The sequence below is a fragment of the Octopus bimaculoides genome, chromosome 3 (assembly GCF_046866305.1).
Source record: "Octopus bimaculoides isolate indiv1 chromosome 3, ASM4686630v1, whole genome shotgun sequence".
Taxonomy (NCBI): Eukaryota; Metazoa; Mollusca; class Cephalopoda; order Octopoda; family Octopodidae; genus Octopus; species Octopus bimaculoides.
Window position 1 is genome coordinate 74,110,849 of NC_142930.1, and position 20,143 is coordinate 74,130,991.

General features: G+C 33.0%; 2 protein-coding genes across 9 annotated transcripts in view; both read left to right on the top strand.

Annotated features, from left to right (window-relative positions):
* Positions 1 to 8,460, top strand: part of LOC106876034 (uncharacterized) — an 83,002-nt gene extending 74,542 nt beyond the window's left edge. For all 8 annotated transcript variants that reach the window (XM_089349219.1, XM_089349223.1, XM_089349221.1 and 5 more), the window contains 2 exons: positions 757 to 927; positions 1,892 to 8,460. In XM_089349219.1, coding sequence (XP_089205345.1) covers positions 757 to 927; positions 1,892 to 2,047 — 327 coding nt within the window. In that variant the 3' untranslated portion in view covers positions 2,048 to 8,460. The remainder of the gene's footprint in view (positions 1 to 756; positions 928 to 1,891) is intronic.
* Positions 8,461 to 10,307: 1,847 nt separating this feature from the next.
* LOC106876036 (DNA-directed RNA polymerase II subunit RPB4) lies at positions 10,308 to 19,766 on the top strand. The gene is made up of 5 exons (XM_014924418.3): positions 10,308 to 14,136; positions 16,370 to 16,427; positions 17,626 to 17,748; positions 18,712 to 18,807; positions 19,551 to 19,766. The coding sequence occupies exons 1-5, from the start codon at positions 14,052 to 14,054 to the stop codon at positions 19,627 to 19,629; spliced, it is 441 nt and encodes a 146-aa protein (XP_014779904.1). The 5' UTR covers positions 10,308 to 14,051; the 3' UTR covers positions 19,630 to 19,766.
* The last annotated feature ends 377 nt before the right edge of the window (positions 19,767 to 20,143 follow it).

Here is a 20,143-nt window from a genome sequence, read left to right on the forward strand (position 1 = left end):
GGTAGAAACTGTTTTGAAGCCCTGCATGGACGATACCTGTAATCCAACTTTCTAGCCTTGTCACATTCTCTCACACCTTTTAGCATTCAGATTACTCTGTCAAATGTAATGCTCATTTATTCACATTATTTTGAATTAATCATGCATTATCTCATAGTTTTGAAATTTCAACTATGTGATTGTTTATTCTTAGACTGACATTGTAAGGTAGGTGTGAAAGGCTAGATTTTGACAGTTTGAGCATAAAATATGGACAACATTTTGCCTGATGTCACCAGTTTAAATGCTAAAGGGTTAAGAGTATAAGTGTCTATGGAATTCAGTGAGCAAGTTAATCAAACAATTGAATACTAATTGTTGAAGTTGATAGAGATACAGTTGACTTTATTTTCTAAGTTGATAATGGAGAGAAAGAGAAATTTTACTTCTTTGCAATTTTGAAATGAAAGAATACAAGGTATGTTGTTTAGAATTGTGCCTTTACCTAACAATCTCAATCTAATTGCATGAAGCATTCTGAACAAGAAATTAATATTTGTTTCTCCATGACTTAACATCATACTAAGCATCACATTTTCAGTTTAATAATGATTAAAGCCCATCATGTCTTGGGAAAATAGCTGTAAGTCATCGTCATCCTCACCACCACCATCACATTGATGTCATTGTTTTCTCTCTTAATGTTGCCAAATAATTTCAAAGATCATAACTTATCCGTAGCTTTGATAATTATTTTCTATGAAACTTTATTTTTAGGATTTCTTACAAATTCAATGTGGTCAGCTACAAATGTCACTGAAGAAATTACTGAAAACAGCTAGCAAACATGTATATGAGTGTGGCCTTTGCAGCCAAAAAGGATTCATCTGTGAAATTTGCAAGAATGCTCAAGTTATTTATCCTTTTGAAATGGACACAACATACCGAGTAAGTGTGAACCAGTAACCAATTTTAGTGTAAAAATAGCTGATACCTTTTGTTTATATTGAGCCATTAGTGTTGATTTAAATATCATAAACCTATCTATAATCAATTATTTACTCAATAATTTTGTATAGTTTAGTCAGGACGAAACTATTACCTAGTATAAGATTTGGCAGGGTGAGACACATGGGGGAGAATGAATGACAGAGAGACAGATACATTGAGATGAGATGGAGGTGTTACAGAACTTGTGAAACTGTATTGTAGAAGTTGTAGGATTGTCAGATAGAAGAAACAACATATCCTTGAACAAATGATTGAAGTGTTTTGAAAAGTAATCCAAGACTGATTAGATTTATATAGTCAAGTCTACCAGGAAAACATCAGTGAGAAGTGAATTCTTGAGGGCTTGAGTAAAAGAAATAGGTATAGTGGTTAATACAGAATCAGGACAAGCTGAAAGAAGAGTATATTAAGAAAAGAATGTGTTGGATGAGCCTGGGTACAAGTGTGCAACTAAATAGTTCATAGAAGCTATAGAATAAGCAAAAAGGAGTCAGTGTGTCTGAACCAGACGTTATAGTGTATTGGTGAGTAAGTCTTTGCCAATAATTCAGAATGTGTGTGTGAAGCAGTAGCACCTTCCCAGATGTGAGAATAGTAGGATTTTTCTTGAGCTTTGTAGAGGGTAGTTGATCAAAGCTAAAGTATTTTCTAGCTCATTAAGAGAAAGGCTTGTCTTAAGGATACAGTTTTTGCTATGTTATGTTTGTGGGATTGTGAGAAGAGATTATAAATGATTGTGAAGTCAAGAATTTGGAGCAAATTTGAGGATTTTAATTTTTATATATTATTCTAGACTAGAGAGAGTTGAAGTACACTATTGCTGTAGTTGAGTCTTTGCATTATTGAAAGAGACTCATTGTTATGTTCCCGTTGTATAATAATGTTCTAATTTTTATTTCAGTGTGAACAGTGTAAAGCTGTTTACCATAAAAGCTGCATGAACCAGAAAGACCAGTGTCCCAAATGTGAACGACAGCGGGAACGTATTCTGAAAGTAGGTCCACTAACCAACTCCTCAGAAGCAGACTATGATATAGTTCCATGGGAAACTATGTAATTAATATCCATAAGTGAGAAAGCTGCCTCTCAGATGAAGAGAAATTCTTGTCTATTCACGATGTTCACAAGAGTAGATTTCATCTCATCTGTCTGCACATCTTCACAATGGACATCTTTAAGCTATCATAGAGATAGAGTATAAACTTGTGCAACATTAAGTCTGTACATGTCAAAGTTCTGTGGTTAACATTTCATCTATTTGTTAATTTATTGACATTTGTTACTTAACCAACCTTCAGATGTCAGTCTAAGTAACTGATGTCATCTGTCGGTGGGATAGTGGAGATACAAGATTACCACTAAACATGCTTCATTTTCTGCATTTTTCTCCTCATGGATGAGCATTTCCAGTTTTATATGAACAATATTTTACTCTGCTTTAACTCTATCAATTCTGCTGTTAAATGAAACAATTTTTTGTTTTGGGTTTGGAATAACTAATATTAACCTAAACATGTATTTTATTTGTTTGTCTATGTGTATTTTATGCATACAAACATGTACACATACATACATGCAAATACACACATGTTTACATTAAGCTAACACTATCAAGAACTACAAATCATATTTAATAATATGGTATTTGGTGAGACAATGCTAACTCACAGATGTTTGTTAATTGGGTTTTGTGTGTGTGTGTGTGTGTGTGTGTTGTGTTTTTGTAATATTACCAGACGGGCCTACTTCTTTGTGCCATTAAGACTATAGCAACAAGCATAGTCAGTTCAGCCCTAGTGCTACCTAGAAAGCCACATGTAGTACATACATACATGCATGAACACAACTATTGAGGCATGCTGCAATGCTGAATTATCTCACTTCATAATTATGCTCTGCATTTTTAACTCCACATAAATAATGGTGCATAATTTTAAAAAAAGGCTTCCCAGTTTAGTGAGTACAAGTCACAAGAATGAGCATTTACCATGCTATGTTTTCTTTCAGTTTCTCTTTGAAACTGAACAAAAACCCACTCATCGAGACTGGGTGTCTCATATTTCCCCAGGGTTTACTTGGGTTATTCTCAACTGTCCCATATGTTCTTCATATCTTATCTGCACTGTGCTTGTGTTATATAAATTTTGATTCCCCTAAGTTTGCACTGGACAAAGATGTTCCTAAACTTATTGCTGCGTGAAGTACCATAGATTGTACAAGTAATACATATGAAAGCTATGAAAATCATTTGTTTTATGCCATGTCCTAGCGTTTTCTCTGTAAAGCAGTGTTGGAAATACAAGCACCTTGTAAACATCTAACTTGGTTTTAGCAACAGAAGCGAACTGAACTGCAGACAATAAGAGAGAGACTAAGCTAACATACACTTTGTATGCCATGAGTGACTCTGCTGTTTTCAAGGATGACACTGCTGTTTATAACAAATCCTGTTAACAGAGTGAACTGTTTTCAGTAGTTTGTTAATTGATTTTACTTGTCTTTTTCTATTCTATAGATAAAATAGTTTTTTGTTGGAGTAACTGCTTTTACCAGTGGATATCTTTCATCCTACTCACCTTTGAAGTAGAACTGCTCAGAATTGTTATTGCTATTGTTTAATCACAAATTTTCCCTGATAGAGCAGACCTGTGATCTAAAACATTCCAGCCATGACCATTCCCTCTTGTTTTTAAGGTTAGTGTATTCAGAGTCACATTGTCTAATGTGTACTTCCTTTTTTCAAGGCACTAGGATGTAATTTGAGAGAGATTTGGCTGCTATTTCAAGCAAGTTGAGCTTGTCCGTTATGGTGGATACTAAATACCTGGTAACTTCTGAAGAGTCCAGGATATAATTAGAGATTTTGATTGAGGGTGGTTTATAATCTGCTTCACCTTGTTTTTCTGAGGCTGATGGTGTAGAAAAACACCAAGTTGTTGAATATGTTTATAACAGTGATTTATTTTTCTTAAGTTGTTATTGCTGATATTGTTACATGACCTTAGTTAAATATGATCAAACAGATTTATTGCATACAATAACCAATAAATAAGTAACAATATGTGGCCCCAGTTCACTAGATATGCTGTGCTTTTGATTGGTTGATGGACACCACTGCACATTTCATCATCCAGTATTTGATCATATGAGGGTAAAGTTTGGTAATCATAGCATTTTCCATAATGTATCATATGGTAGTCAGGTTAGCAAGGCTGGATTAAGCTAGTATGGGCTTTGTAGCACATGTTATAAAGAGTAAAATATAAATCTTTTTTACTCATATAGTAACTTACAATTTAAAAGCTACATTTTCTAGACTTTGTTAATGATACTGGAAATCTCTATATCACATAAAAATTAATATTCAGTGCTTATTACAGTGCAGTGTGGAGTTGTTCAATCAGCTTTTGTCCATGAAACACATTAATTCATTTTTAATCCTTCTCAGTTTTGAACTTAAGTATTCTCCACTGCAGTTGGTAACATTTGGAAAACAAGTTTCAAAAATTATCAAATATCTAGTAGGAAAGCTGTAAGCTCTTGTTTTGCACTAATATGAGAAACAAAATCAGTATTAAACAGTTTAGTAAACTTTTGAAATTCTTCCCCAAGACTTGATATGAGTTGACAAGATTCGATGGTCCCTATACAATCTGTTCAGGTGTAAATGATGACTGTAATTGCTGAAGAAAGCCAAATACACCATTCATCTTTTGATATGCTTTCAAAGTGTTTTGACAGTGCAGAAAGCAAGATATCAAATGGTATTGAGCAAGAAGCCAAGTATTTTTCTGAGTGTGAAGATTATTAGTAACAGACATGAAGGGAATGCAAGCAAAATTGCAAGTATGAAGATTTCAAAGGTTCCAACACTCTTGATCTACATCACAAATCTAGCCCTGACAGCAAAATATAGCATATAGCCAAAGCCAGCTAGTATGCATATCTGAATATATCAGGAGTAGAATCCAGCTATACACAATAATGCTTACTTTTCTTCTCTTCACAGATAATGTGACTAAGTAAGATAAATCCAATCAGTTTGGTGAATTCCTCATTTTTATGATGATTATGATTTATGTCCTTTATGTTTGCATGAGTTTGTATGTTCTACCAGAAAAGGGTAAAACTTGATCAGTAGTTCTGACAATCCAAAGTAATTTCCATGTTGAAGAAAGTCAATAGTTTTGTTTAATCCCTTGTCTCTTTCACAAGCTGGGAAGTAACATGTTCAGCTTTGTTCCCACTCATTAAACTGCTTTCCACTAAACTGAAATCATAAACCTGCATGGAAAACAGAACAGGCTTCCTTTCTGAACAGCATAACCAATTTCTTGCATGCTTCTTGTTTATGGAGATGTACAAAATAAACTTCTGACAGTGCCAAGGTTTCTTTTTGTTGTCATACTATTATATGGATTTCGAAAATGTCATTTTTGTTGACATTCATCTCTTCCCTTGGTTAGCTGATATTCTTGATAACAATCATCTACATTGTTTGCCCATTCACCAATATTGTAGAATACTTTTCACTTGTTTCACATTCAATGGATGCTGTCTGTTACTGTCCGTCTTCTGCTGCTCTACTTCTAATTGTTCTTATATTCCTGACTAGCTCCATCATCATCTCTATGAACATGAAGTATTCTGTGAACTTGTGTGTTTTTTATATAGGCTGATCTCTTATTTCTTTTTCTTCCTTCACTATTTTGTGCATTTCCAGAAACATAATAATGTTCAATGTCTCTGTTGCTATTGCAATGGGAAAATGTCAATAAAATATTCATTTAAAAACAAGTAGATTATGTAAATAAACATACAAACTTCACCAGTAAGCACCAAAGTAGAGCGCTATAAGGTGGCAGTTTCAAAGCGTAGAGTGGCATAAGGTAGCAGTTTCAGAGTGTAGTATATTATATGGATTGTGGGGAAATAGTCTGATATTGGAACAAAAATTCAATAAATAAAAGTAGCAGCAAAGAAAAATAATAATAATAATAATAAACAAATTCTTCAGTGTAGTTCAAGGAAAATGCAGATCAAGTTAATTAATTGAATGGTTGGTCTATTTGCCTGTTTTGCTTGCAAGTAGAATAGGTTGAATGTTTGCAGTACCAAGTTCTTAGATAAAGGAACAAGAGAGAATGTAAACATGACTAACTTATCCAATAATAAGCAAAAGAAAGTTTGCAATAACTGCCATTACAAAGTATTTATAACAGCTTGTGGGACAAACTTCAAAAGGCTGAGTCAAGGAGCTATTTTGATTACCAAGCTAATTCTGAGTGGCAATTCTCATATGGAACTTTCAAAACTAAGTAATGTTGCAAATTTTGGGTTTACTTCTTTAAAAAAGTTTAGTTACACTTTATTTATATCTGAACCAATACAAAGCTGTTTTATTGATCCAACTGCATATTTGAAAAACTAATGCATATAGATCAGCAAGCACAATGGACAAAGTTGGAGTAATTAAAATGAATACAAGGGTTCTAGGATTTATTTTATCAAAAGCTTGATATTTACCTTCTAGTCAATGTGTTTGAGCAATTTAGAAGGTTAACCTTAGAAATTGATAGCTTAGACATGTTAAATTATGTTAGTATTCCCTCATCATGGGTTCCATCCTTAGGAACACCCATCCATTAACAATTCAGAAATTTATTACATATTTGAACAGGCAATCCAAAGTGGAATGACCTTAATTAACAATCATTTATTATCTGTAAACACTGATATATCATAGACCTACTTTCCTTCCCTACTGATGAATTCTCTTATGTTTGTTAACAGCCTTCATTGCAATACCTTTAAAACAAATCGGTGGAAAATTTAGATAGGTGAATCCTTCCTCTATAGATTATGATTTCATTTTAGGCCAAACCTAAAAGATATGAAGCTTAAATGTTGCAACATTATGCAAATTCACTAACAAATGTGTAAGTTAAATATTCTCACCTGATGTTAAACTCTAATATGTAGATTTGTGTTGTTAGCATCAATTTAATGTTGAGCTGTACATAATAAACTGTTCCTTGCTTGTTTAAAAATCTCAATTTGATGTCATGGGAATAGTTAACATTCCACTGTCTACAAGAAGCAATAATCTGATTCGACTGACTATATTTATGAGATAAATGATAATTAAGCTCAAGTATTGTATGTTGAGTTTAATGCATTGAATCAGAGAAAAAGAAATCTGTTAATAAGCTTCCAATGAAAGCCCATTGTCTTTTTCATTTCTTTGTAATTTGTTTAATTTAAAGTATTTTTTATCTTTGAAGTATTCAAAGTATTAGATCACCCTTAAATACCCAGTCTTTCATAAAGCATAGAGTACTATAATGATCATGTGCTAAATTAAGATTGCTAGTTCACAGAAATTTAACATGGAGCCAGTCTTGTTACTAGATTAATCCAGTTCTGCAGATCAGGGTCCCACCTAAATGTTAGACATCTTTTTCACAGCAAAATAATTTACTTTACTTTTCAATTTTTTTTATTTATTTGTTCGTTTTTTAGATTGTAAGACAGTAGAATCAGTGGGAACTAGTTAAATACTGTAGACTAACAAGTTAAAGTTGGTTGACGAATACTGTTGATTCTTGGAGATTTATTATGAGTGGTTGACCCTCCTCAAAGTTTGGTCCTTGTACATACTTTAGTGTGGATATAGCTACTGTGTTGGTGTAGATCAAATGGAAAAGTTATTGTTGGAGGAACAATTTTATAGAATTCTAAAGAATTATTGATGTGTCTCCTTGATTTTTGGTGGTCAAATAAGTAATTATTGGAGCTCTAAGGGTTACAGTTGAATAACTAATTACTGAAACTATAAGGGTTACAGCCATTGGCTACATTACCCTCTTGTCTAAGTGGTACTTAATATCAATTTTCATTTGTTCTTCTCTAAAACCCTCTTTAGCAAATAGTACCAGATATTGGTTGATGCCCCCCCCCCTCTTTCAAGATGCCAAATGTAATATACAACAAAAATCAAAGGTCTATGCCCTGCAGAATGGAATGTCATAGAGTTCTCTCCTATCACCAACTTCTTAAACTAATACATGCAGAAACTGCCTCAATGTTCACATTACAGCTCCACTCATTCACAATTCATCAGAAATAGCTCACTAATTTGAATCTTAGTTTCGCAACTACAATGTAATAGTAATACTAAACAATTCCTCTCTACTACACAACATACCAGTAACACTGAAGATCATTGTTTTATACCTCACATTGTATTCTATAAAATATATCCTACACCTAATGATATAAGATTTGTGTGCTTGTGTTAACTTACACAAATGTCTATGCGTGAGTACACTTTGTATATAATATTTCAAACTACCTATTTATTAAATTCAAATTCTAATGACATATTTTATTTTTCAAAATATTTAAAAATTGTGCTGTTGTTCTGACTCTTCAGTCTATTGAAAAAAAACATTAATTTTTTAAATTTCATTTCGTATTTGTTTTTATTTCATATTTTGTAATGTTTTACTGTTGATAATATATTTTTCTTATTTTATTTTTGTTAATCTTTTATTGATCCAATTTCTTCCAAATCATCTAAAGGTATGCTTTCCTGTTTGAACAGTGGCATAATAACCTGTAGAGTATGCAAGGGCTGTAGACACTGCCTTTCTTCCTTGGTCTAAGACTTCAAAAATCTGGAAATTAAATTATTCTTCATCTTAATAACAAATAAGTTCTAATAATAAACAATTCAGTTAAGTAATATCATCCATATTCATGACATAAATATCAAGATCTTCTTTTCTATCACAGCCTTCTAAAGTACTACATAGAGCAATGAATGCAACCTATTGTGGAATCATTTGATTTTCATATACAATGACCAGATATTTGGATTCTGTTGCAAGAAGATCCCTAATTAGAAGTTGTTTTTCAAACGTATTTATAGTATTTATTCTTCTGATGCAGATAAGCTGTTAGCATTTAGTGATAAATATATTTAGCTTTAATTCAATAGAGTTGAAACATATCTTAATCTCTGCCTACAATGTGATAAAGGAATAAAGGAAGAAAAAAATCAGTTTTAATCATAGTGACATACTGGATAATTTGGCTGTGTTAAGTTGGATAAAAATCTTGATATTCTCTATGGAAGTTTAATGACGATGGTTCTTGTTTATGAATTATCTTAACATTCTCAGATAAAGAAGAAAAAACATTGTTATATAACATTAAAATTAATCTATGATTGAAATTAATCCACACCTTTAATTATGCTGAATCAATAAATTCAAGCTATGATTCTGTTGAGATTATAGTGAATATAATTTTTTAAGGAACTTATAAACTGTCTCTATTATTTGGATGGAACATGAGACTCAGATTAAATACTGAAATACAGAGTAGTAAGACCAACTCAGTTGAGATTTAGATGTACAGAATTAGCTTACTTCTAAAGAATTGTTGAAGATGTCATTAATTTGTGTCTGAATAAAACAACGAAATTTCCAAAGGTTACGTATAACCTTCTATAACAATGACTACTTAAAAAGGAATTGTATGTAACAAATTGGAACATTACTTGGTAGGCGTAAATATTAATTTCTAATTTTAATCAAAATGCCAAAATTTGCAGAGAGAGATTTTGTTGATTTAGTCAATCACAGTACTTGACTGGAATTTATTTTACTGCTCCAGGAAGGAAGAAAGGCAATATCAACAATGGTGGTATTTGAACTTGGATTTGAACATAACTAAATACCACGAGGTATCTAGTCAGATGCTTTACTACATCTACCACTCACATGCTGAATAGCAGCAAATATTGCATTAAGGTCAAGTTAATTATGACACAAAGCATGAAAATATGTTTTGCAAGTGATAAAGCATAGATAGTGTTAATATTTCAAATTATTTGACTACACATGACAATGATATCTCAATGAATAACAAATATTTAATATCATTTCGTGATCATTTTCCAATTAAGACACATTCCTTCTGTGTTGATGTAAAAATCCCAAAAGTATTCTTACCAAATGTAGTTAACTAACTAAACTATCGCCTGGTACTCTTTCAAGATACGATATTTGTCATTTCACTAGATGCTCAAAGGTTTTCTAACAGTTTACATAAACTGAACAATATTTAGATTGAGATTAAAAATTCTAAATTAAATATGATGTTATTCTGACATTTCAAGGATTACAACTCACTGGCAGCAGTGCTATACCTTTTTTTTTTTTTTCAAATTCTACTTTTGTAATAAAAATATTTTAAAAAATCACATACATTTGATTGTCAAATAATATCAGATCAAATATGTCGAATGTTATTTTGTTCTATTGAACTCAATATAGAGAAAAGGCAGGAATTATTTTCTCTAATTTCGGCAACATTCCAAGTAAACTTTTGATTAAAGAAAGAAAATCTCAAATAGGTGTATCAACAGGCCATGGCAAGGTTAGTAGCACCTCCAGGTGCTATAATCCTCCTAACATAATTTCACTATCTTTCTCATGAGTATGGCAACTGAAAATAAAACACATAAACATTTGAAGTTTGTTGGGATGTTTCAGTGAAAATATCTAAAAAAAAAATTGTAACACAACACAACACTTAAATGAATATTTAAAACTGTTTGCACTCCAGCAGCAATCACTGTAAATGGAAGATCAGTGACAAATGTTCCAAATAAACATTTTATTGAACACAATATAATTTTCTTCTTCATTGCTAATGTCATCCACCTAACTTTGTGTGTATGTATGTGCGTGTGTGTATATATATTATTTTAGTGTGAGAGAGGTGGGGGGGGGGGTCAGTGTTCATAAACTTTGCAGGATCTCCCAGTCCTACAACAAAATTAAATAAATCCATCTAGTAAAGAGCATGTTTGTGCGTGCATGTTAATGGCTCTGAAGAGTAACTTTGTCTTTGGTACGCAGTTTTGTCTTATAGATATGGGGTCACCATGAGAGATGATCTGAGATTGCATAGGCCTTATATTTGTAAATCTATGAAAATTTTGAAAACTGTTCCAAAGTTGAGAATGTAGAATTCAGCTACACTTAAATCCCATTGCTTCAAACAATTCTCAAATTCCTGCAAATAGAATGAATACTTGATTTTTCATAGAATATTTTCCCTCAAAAGTTCTGGACACAGCAACATCTCAAGAGGCATTAAGATAACTTTAAGCACACTTTTTCTTTGTCATAAATCAAATAGTTTATAGAATGTTTCTGAGTGTGTGTATAAAGTTAAAGAATTTTTTTTTTCTTTCAGACTTTTCAAAATTATTTTCAAGTCAAATAAATTGAGCAAAATATAAACAATAAAATGAAAACCCTACTGTACCTTTTGGCTGCATAGGGTTCTTATGAATTCATACTATGTTAATTTTGAGAATTCATTGAAGTTTCATTGGCAGTTGCTTTTTCACATCAGATTTGATGCTAATCCTTTGCAATAACTTTCTTGATGGGACTTCAGTTATGTAAAGAATTTGTCAGAATACAAGCAACAACAAAGAACATGCGGAGCCATTAATCTCAACACATTTTTTTCTCTCCATTTGTTTTCCTCTCATCTCTTTCTGTCAGAGAGTGTCGGCTCAAATCTTCAAAGACTTTGCCATTTTTCTCCACATATCTAATTAATACACCTGCTTATTGTTCCTTCACCTGTCTGTCTTTTATTTTCTGTACCTTTGAACCATATACTGGAACCTTACGTGGAAAAGGGATCTACTGTTACTAATGTAGGCTACAGTGAATTACTGGCCAACAAACTAAAACCAGCAATTTGTACCAAATGCCAAGGTCTATTGTCAAATCAAGTGTTATTGTTGCACACCCACATATGGCCACTCACACTATCAAAACCAATGAAAAACTGGCTTTTGAGTTGCTGGAACATCCTGCATACAGTCCAGATCTTGCTCCTTCCAACTATCGGCTCTTTGGACTGTTCAAACACCCTTTACAAGGTTGTCAATTTGCTACCGACGAAGAACAGGAAGTAATGCATAAATGGCTGCATGACCAACTGGAAACCTTTTTCTCCAATGAAGCAAGCTAGTGGACACTGGGAGAAGTGCATTGAAAAGCAAGAAGACTATGTCAACCTCTGTTTTTGTTTTAATAAAGTAGAGAAACAATAGTTCATTTAATTTTTGACTTGCATTCGAATTTTAGAATGATATTGTAGGACATGTGTGAGTGGCCAGATTTGACCAGTTTGAACATAAAACAGGTAGAATATTTTGGCTAGGTATCACCAGTTTAAATGCTAAATGGTTAAACATACTTTTTCTTTTTCATTTATTTTTTTTGAGTTGAAGTTACATTTAAATTTTGTACCATGCTAACAGACTGTATCGTATTCTAAGTCTTCAAAATCAAAGTCATAGAAATATCTTAAAGCAGCTGTAACTGAAAGGCACAACTTCTTTCAGTATGGGTCTGCTGATATTCATTCAAACTTAGTGTTCTATTGGTTCAATTCACCTGAAGGTTGATTTCAGAATGACAACAATTTCCAAGTTTTTTCTTTTGTTAGAAGTAGTCAAATTACTTTTGATGAGACCAATTGATTTGACTGACCTTGGTGTGGGAGTTCCAGGGTTTTGAGGAGTGTGCGACCACTTCTTAGCTACTATTGTTCTCTGGTCTACTACTCTGACCTGGATTAGTAGCACCTGTTAGGTTCCCAGCTGTGGGTTGACTTGTATGTGTACCACCCTCTTCAAACCTAGGCTGTGTCTGCTCTGATAATTGACAGTGACTAGGTCAGCGAATCCCCTACGATGATTGACAATTGAGGGCAAGATAAGCAGCTACAGATCAACCCCAGTACTTATTTTTTAAAGTTTGGTACTTATAGTATCAGCCTCTTTTCGCCAAATCACTAAGTTACAGGAACATAAACAAACCAACATCAGTTGTCAAACAGTGGGATGGAGGACAAATAAAGACACACACACAACATACTTCTTTCAGTTTTTGTCTACCAAATTCACTCACAAGGCTTTGGTTGGCTTGGTGCTATAGTAGAAGACACTTGCTTAAGGTGCCACACAGTGGTACTGAAACCAGATTGTCAGTTGTTGACTGCTTCACTTATCTCAGCAGTAAGATTTATAGTGGCATTAGCTGCAAGTCTGAAGTCCTAAAAAGACTCATTGAACAGGGATGCTTGGCACTGCTGATGTCTGAGCAAGAGAACAAAAGTTCAGATCTTTTGGTCTCTAGTTCTCCTGTCCTGTCCTATAGCTGTGAGACTTGGACGGGCCCTTAGGAGCTGCCTGAACTCCTTCGGTATTAGGATAATTCACAAGGTTATGGATTACCATTGGTCAGCTTTCATATCCAACTAACAACTCTACTTGGAAACGGGTGCATCCTGTTACTTGTATGATTCTGGAGTGCCAGCTTAGACTGTTTGGCCATGTTGCTCAATTTTGATTTAGACCCCACTTACTGTTCTTTTCACTGAGGATCTGGCTGGATTAACAACTTGACCACTGCAGATGATCAGATATCTATGGCGACTGGCTTGGATTCTGCTCGACGGATCACTCAGGAAGACCCAAGAATAACTTGACAGATAGTGAATACAGCAACGGCGCATGCCACCCCCTTCTAATTTGACCTGGTTTGTTTGATACTAATCCACTTAAAATATATCATACTGTCCCAAGAATACAATATGCTTATAGGATGAAAATTAAACGAAGTAAAGAACAGAATTTTATCTAACAAATACAAGTAAAAATTAAAACGCTTCTAAAGCAGACTGTGTTTGTTCCTTATCAATCCACATAAAACGAGTAAAGAACAAAACTATTTTTTAATACCCTGTGTGTAAATTAACAGACCTCAAGAGCCATTATTGTATTTTAAAAATCCATGGCGGACCTAGATTCCTCCTGCGACGCACAATTCGATACAAAATACTAACACGAAATTCTTATCGCGATCTCACTAGTCAAGTATTTATCTACTTTCAAAAGTAGAAAGTACCTCTGCTTTCAGTGTTATTTTCTTACCTTCTCCACTGAAGAGCTATACATAATGGCTGCCGCCGCTTCAGCTTCCACGGCAGCTTCATCCAACGAACAAACAGAAGAAGATGCTTCGGAATTACAATTTCCCAAAGGTATATTATCCATTTATTTTTCCAGTTATTTGGTCTATACATCATCTGTTGTCATTTGAACGCCTACATTATCGAATTCTATTCGTTTTTTTTTTATTTTTTAGCAAAATTTTGCTAAATTTCCGTGAGAGATACAAGTAATTGTTAATAACTTTTTATTATAAGCCAAAGATGAATGAAGAGTTAATTAACTTTTCAGGGTTCCAATTCTGAGGGGTCGGATACGAATTGAGGTACCTTAGTTCCATATATAGAATTTAGACGAATGCTAGTTGCATTGTTTTCTTATTCAAGTTCGAAGCGTCAGAGTTGTTTGAGAAGGGTACTTACTCGTCTTATTAGCGCCGTTATTTAAATGGTTCCAATTAGGAATCGAAACCGAATCGCTAACATTTTTTTTTCCGAAATATTAATCCATTGCTTTGTTTTACAATGCTTACAAAATTCTAGGTTCTTTAAATCAGAGGAAACGGGCAGTTATAACCTGAATGATTCTCTTTTATTTGCAAATATTTTCATTTGGTTTTGCAATAGGAATACAGTTTCTGTCGGACAATTCACTCACTGGTACTTATTTCGATAAAACATATATTTTGTTATATAATTTTATCAACTTTACTAATAAGAACAGAAATACTTGCTAGAGGAATTACTGCATATTTGAAGTTAACTGACGATTTTTTGATTTAGATTCATAAAATGGCATAACTAACGATTTCGGTAAAATTCACCGGAGTCCAATTCAGTTCGTCTTAACTTTCAAGAAAATGGATATTTTTAATGAAATCCTCTACAAATATACATCGGACTATGTAGATTCCAAGGACATAGGAATTTTGGGGGTTATTTTTGAGAACTGTTCTCCCACTTGGGGGTGTTTCGGAACAAGTCGTCCATATTTGTTTCATTTTCTCCAAAGTCGGTGGGGCAGAAATCTGCAGTTATGCCCATAAAACTATACTTTATCCCTGTTTGTGTTTTTGGACATATATTATCCCTTGATGCAAGGGTAATGAAGTTTCGCTAAATTGTATCTGTTGCTGCTATGTCTTTTCTTTGAGATCCATTTAAAACCTTCTCCGAATCACCTAACTGATCAGTTCTCTTTGTTTGAGTCAAGACAATTCCAAGATTTGTGAATGTGCGAATTCGTGTGTGCATGTATGCGAGCGTGTATGGTTATTTTGTAGCTATTTGTATATGTGCCAATGTGCTTGCATTAATGTAATGAATGTATTCCTATTGCTTTTGTACAGGTGAGTGTACTTTGTTTTGATGTATGTATGCTATATGTGCACATGATGGTGTATATTCCTTTTAGGGCAGCAGTTCTGAAATTCACAAATATCAGTCCTCACCTTCCATATTAGGGACCCTATTTCTTCAATCGAGAAGACAATAGTTTGCATCCATAACATTCATCTTCCTTTGCCATGGTGTTAGACAAGTTTGAACAATTTAAAACCATCAATGTTTATTAAACATAGCAACTTGCTTGCTCTCTTTTCAATCCCCTCAGTTAGCCACTTCCCATTGAGAGACACTGTTCTATGAGATTTAAATGAAGAATTCTTGGAATGTTTTGCAAAACTTCATTCACTGGTACCATTAATCGATGGGATTTTAGAGGACATGAGTTAATTTGTTGGAAAACCCTAAATTTCTAGTTTTGAGGTTTCTTCGGTATGATCAGGTCAGTTGTTTCTATGAACAGTATTGTAAATCGTTTTGACAATATCATTAATGTCATTCTCATGGGAAGGTACTACTTTGTAGATACTTTGGGGCAGTTGTGATGTTGTGGGCAACATCTTTGATATTGGTATGACACAATTGACATTTTCTGTCAAAACAGTGGATTGGAAGCATTCTCATCTCTTTTGTTGATCAGGGGATTTAGTTGCTACCAATGAAATTGATATAGTTGATGTTCAATTTGAACATCTACAAATGAACGCAGACAGGAGAGGAATTTCAGAGGGTTTATGCACTGGGGAGTGTAGGGTTAGGTGAAGAAACGAGTAGAGATGGGAGACTGGGGGAAGTGTGCAAACACCATGCCCTACTTTACAGTTGTGTGGTCACATTAAGGAGGACATTATCAAGTTGTATGAACAATTGATTGAATAAATAAACAATTACCCTTGAGGAAGTATAGAAAATGAATTTAAAACAGTAAATAAAATATTAAATTAAAACCGTCCTGATTATTTCTATTATACTATTATTTCAGAATTTGAATCTGCTGAGACTTTGTTAATATCAGAAGTACATATGCTTTTAGAGCACAGGTATGTAATTTTGAAATTTTGACACTGCTTTATTTATTTATTTATTTATTCTAAATATCTTGCATTCTTATTTAATATATAATTTTGTTGTTATGAGTTTAAAAGTTAATATATTTAATATGGATATTTGGATATAGAAGTGCTGTCTACTTTCCTTATAAACAGACATAAACATAAAATATTTTCTCCCTATTAATGAAATAATGTATTATGTTACCATTTCATTCTTATCTATATACTATTATAATAAACCCTCACTGTTATATTGGCTTCATTGTAGTTTGATCAAACTAAAGTAAACTGTTGTATTGTAATTTTAGCAGAATTGTTTGAAATTTAATCAAACAATGTACTTTCCCATTAATTATCATCATTTAACATCCATTGTCCATGGGTTGGACGGTTTGACCAGAACTGGCAAGCTGAGGAGCTGCACCAGACTCCAGTCTGATTTGGCATGGTTTCTACAGCTGGATACCCTTCCTGACACCAACTACTTTACAGAGTGTGCTGGATGCTTTTATGTGGCACTGCATGAGCACTTTTACATGGTGCTGCATGGACACTTATGTGACATCACCACGAGTGCTTTATACCACCAGAAGGACCGGTCTTAACACTCCTGTTGCAGAGTATGGGTCTGAGAACTAAACCTTCGGGTGATTTAATGTTCAAAGCCATACCACTTTAAATATGCTATGATTTCATTCATTTTTCAATAATTTATGTGTTGAGAGATTCTAATTGCATTTTATCTTCTTTCATGCAAAATGTTAGTCACCTGACTAACAAAGGTAAATTTATATACAAAGTTATACATTTGTAAACTTGTCTAAACATCATTGTAATTAATATTGAAGTTATTCTACAAAACCCTTTAAGATTCTTGATAGTTTAAAACGCTCTTTGAAATATGGTTACAAAAGCCTTAAATCTTTCGTTTAAATATTTAACAAACTAAATTTTTCTTAATCTAATCTAATCTGTTTTATTTCCTGTGCATTTTAGTTTCCAATTTCGTTATTAAATAATTTTAATCATTTTGGATTAGTCTTCTTGCTAAAATGTAAAGAATTTTTATTTTAAACACAGTCTGTAACAACCTAATTTCATACAGTAAGTTAATAGATATTTGTAAAATATATATTTTGTGAAAATAAAATAGTAACTAAAAATATTGACTGTTTTCTTGAATCAGGAAGCAACAGAATGAAAGTGCTGAAGAAGAACAAGAATTATCTGAAGTGTTCATGAAAACTCATCAGTATACACAACGTTTTAGCAAATTTAAAAACCGAGAAACAATCTCTGCTGTGAGAAGGTAAATTAAATATTTGTTCTATCATTTTCTTCTAACAAAGGTATTGGTAATAAGGCCTTTTGTTTATATTTAACAATATTTTTTATGCCAAAAATATAATCCGTTGCTGAGAGGGCAATGACACTGAATAGGTGATAAGTCAGACCATAATCGTTTTCTGTTGAAAACATCTTTGTATTTTCTTGGTTTCTGTCTCTTTGTATCTGTGCTGCATTATCCCTTGCAGACAAAAATGTCTTATAAAGTTTGCAATAAAATATGAGTGTTTTGACTGGAATTTCATTGACCAGTAAAGAAATTCTCTCTTGTAATTCCATTGAATATTATGAAAACAAAAATTGTGATGATAGAAGGATTTCCTTATATATTTTATTAATGTCAAGTCCCTGTCTTTAATTCAAATGAATTAGTTCATTTACATTTATCTAGAATTTTCTTGCAACAGCATTGAAAATATTTATTGCTGAAAAGTGTTGAGAGTAAAATACTTTCATTTATATTTACTATATTTCTTAAACTAAAACCACAATCTCTGAAGAGAAGGAGGGAGAAATTAATAAAATCATTAAATTTTAGTTATATTCTAATGAAACCTTTTTTAAAAGTTAGTTAGGAACGGTAACCATAACATTTGCAGGCCCTCCAAATTGTTACTTAATCGGAATAACTGCAAGAAAAGTATGGGCTGGCAAGGAACTGAGGTTGCACTAGAATGAACTCCACTAAAAACACTCCAAAGTGTGGGTGATGGTCATAAATCAGGTTATGTATTAGGTATAACCAAATGGAACAACTTTGTTCATATCTTATAACTTAATGTATGGTTTAGAACATAAATCTCTTCACTGTATGAAAATTCTCTTCATCCAGGAATTAATTTCTCTGAATGACTTACATTTCTTTGTTGGTATACGATTTTATAAAGTAGGGTTGGTTCACTTTTTAGATTTCTTTTTCTTTCAGTCTTCTACTACAGAAAAATCTACACAAATTCGAACTGGCAGCATTAGCCAATCTCTGCCCAGACAGTGCTGAAGAAGCAAAATCTTTGATACCAAGGTGTGTATGCATTGGTTGTATTAATATCTAGGTATAAGTGAAACAAGTTTTAACTCTTCCTCACCCACCCACTACTAAGATCTTATTTATTCAATATGTTAAATTTTAAGAATCTTCACCAGCATCAATGAAACTTAAGAGTTGAGTTTGTGCATTTAACTGGAAATTTTCAAACCTCTATTATTTGTGCTGAATGAACAGAAACTTGGGAGAAGACCCCTTAATCTTACTGAAAACTAACTTCCCTAGTGTTGGTACCTTGAAAAATGTACCCAGTACACTCTGTAAAGTGGTTGACCAAATGAAATATATGAGTGAATCATGACCCCCAAACCTGTCTAAGAGGGCAATGACACTGAATAGGTGATAAGTCAGACCATAATCGTTTTCTGTTGAAAACATCTTTGTATTTTCTTGGTTTCTGTCTCTTTGTATCTGTGCTGCATTATCCCTTGCAGACAAAAATGTCTTATAAAGTTTGCAATAAAATATGAGTGTTTTGACTGGAATTTCATTGAGCAGTAAAGAAATTCTCTCTTGTAATTCCATTGAATATTATGAAAACAAAAATTGTGATGATAGAAGGATTTCCTTATATATTTTATTAATGTCAAGTCCCTGTCTTTAATTCAAATTAATTAGTTCATTTACATTTATCTAGAATTTTCTTGCAACAGCATTGAAAATATTTATTAAGGAATTGCCTCTAAAAAGATATTTAAATGCTTGTTTCCATTTTTCAGTTTGGAAGGAAGATTTGAAGAAGAGGAATTGCAACAGACTTTAGATGATATTCAAACCAAGAGGAGTTTCCAGTATTGAAGAATAACCATTGTAATTACCACAATTTCATTATAAACCATTCCTTATCATTTGAAATTCTTTTATTTTTATTTTTTTAAATTTCATCTTTGTAATTCACATTCTGAACTGAATAAATGCTTGAATTACTGGATAAATGTTTGAGTTGTTTAATGCTGTCATTGTTATTGTCCTTTTTTTTTAAAAGAAAAAAAGTTCCTGAAAATATCAACCTTACTATTTTAGTCAAAAGTAATATGAATTAGGATGGGTGGAGTTCTCCAAAATTATTTGCAATGGTGACTTAATAGTACCAAGATGCTGGTCAAGAAAACATGCTGTCAACTGCATATCCTTACAACTCAACACATGCCTAAGACAGTCATACCCTTCTAAAAATGCCAACTACTGGCCTATCATCTTCAGTGTATTTCCCTTTACTGTGATTTCTACAGAACCAGGTCTATTGGAGACATGCTCTCCAACATAACATACCTGTGATCTTTCATTCCTGAGAATTTCAGTAAAATCAATG

Bases quoted from the DNA above. Each gene is read 5' to 3' on its own strand.
- LOC106876036 (XM_014924418.3), top strand. From the start codon at position 14,052: ATGGCTGCCGCCGCTTCAGCTTCCACGGCAGCTTCATCCAACGAACAA. The intron at 14,137-16,369 runs GTATATTATCCA...CTATTATTTCAG, and splicing joins GGAATTACAATTTCCCAAAG to AATTTGAATCTGCTGAGACT. The intron at 16,428-17,625 runs GTATGTAATTTT...TTCTTGAATCAG, and splicing joins CATATGCTTTTAGAGCACAG to GAAGCAACAGAATGAAAGTG.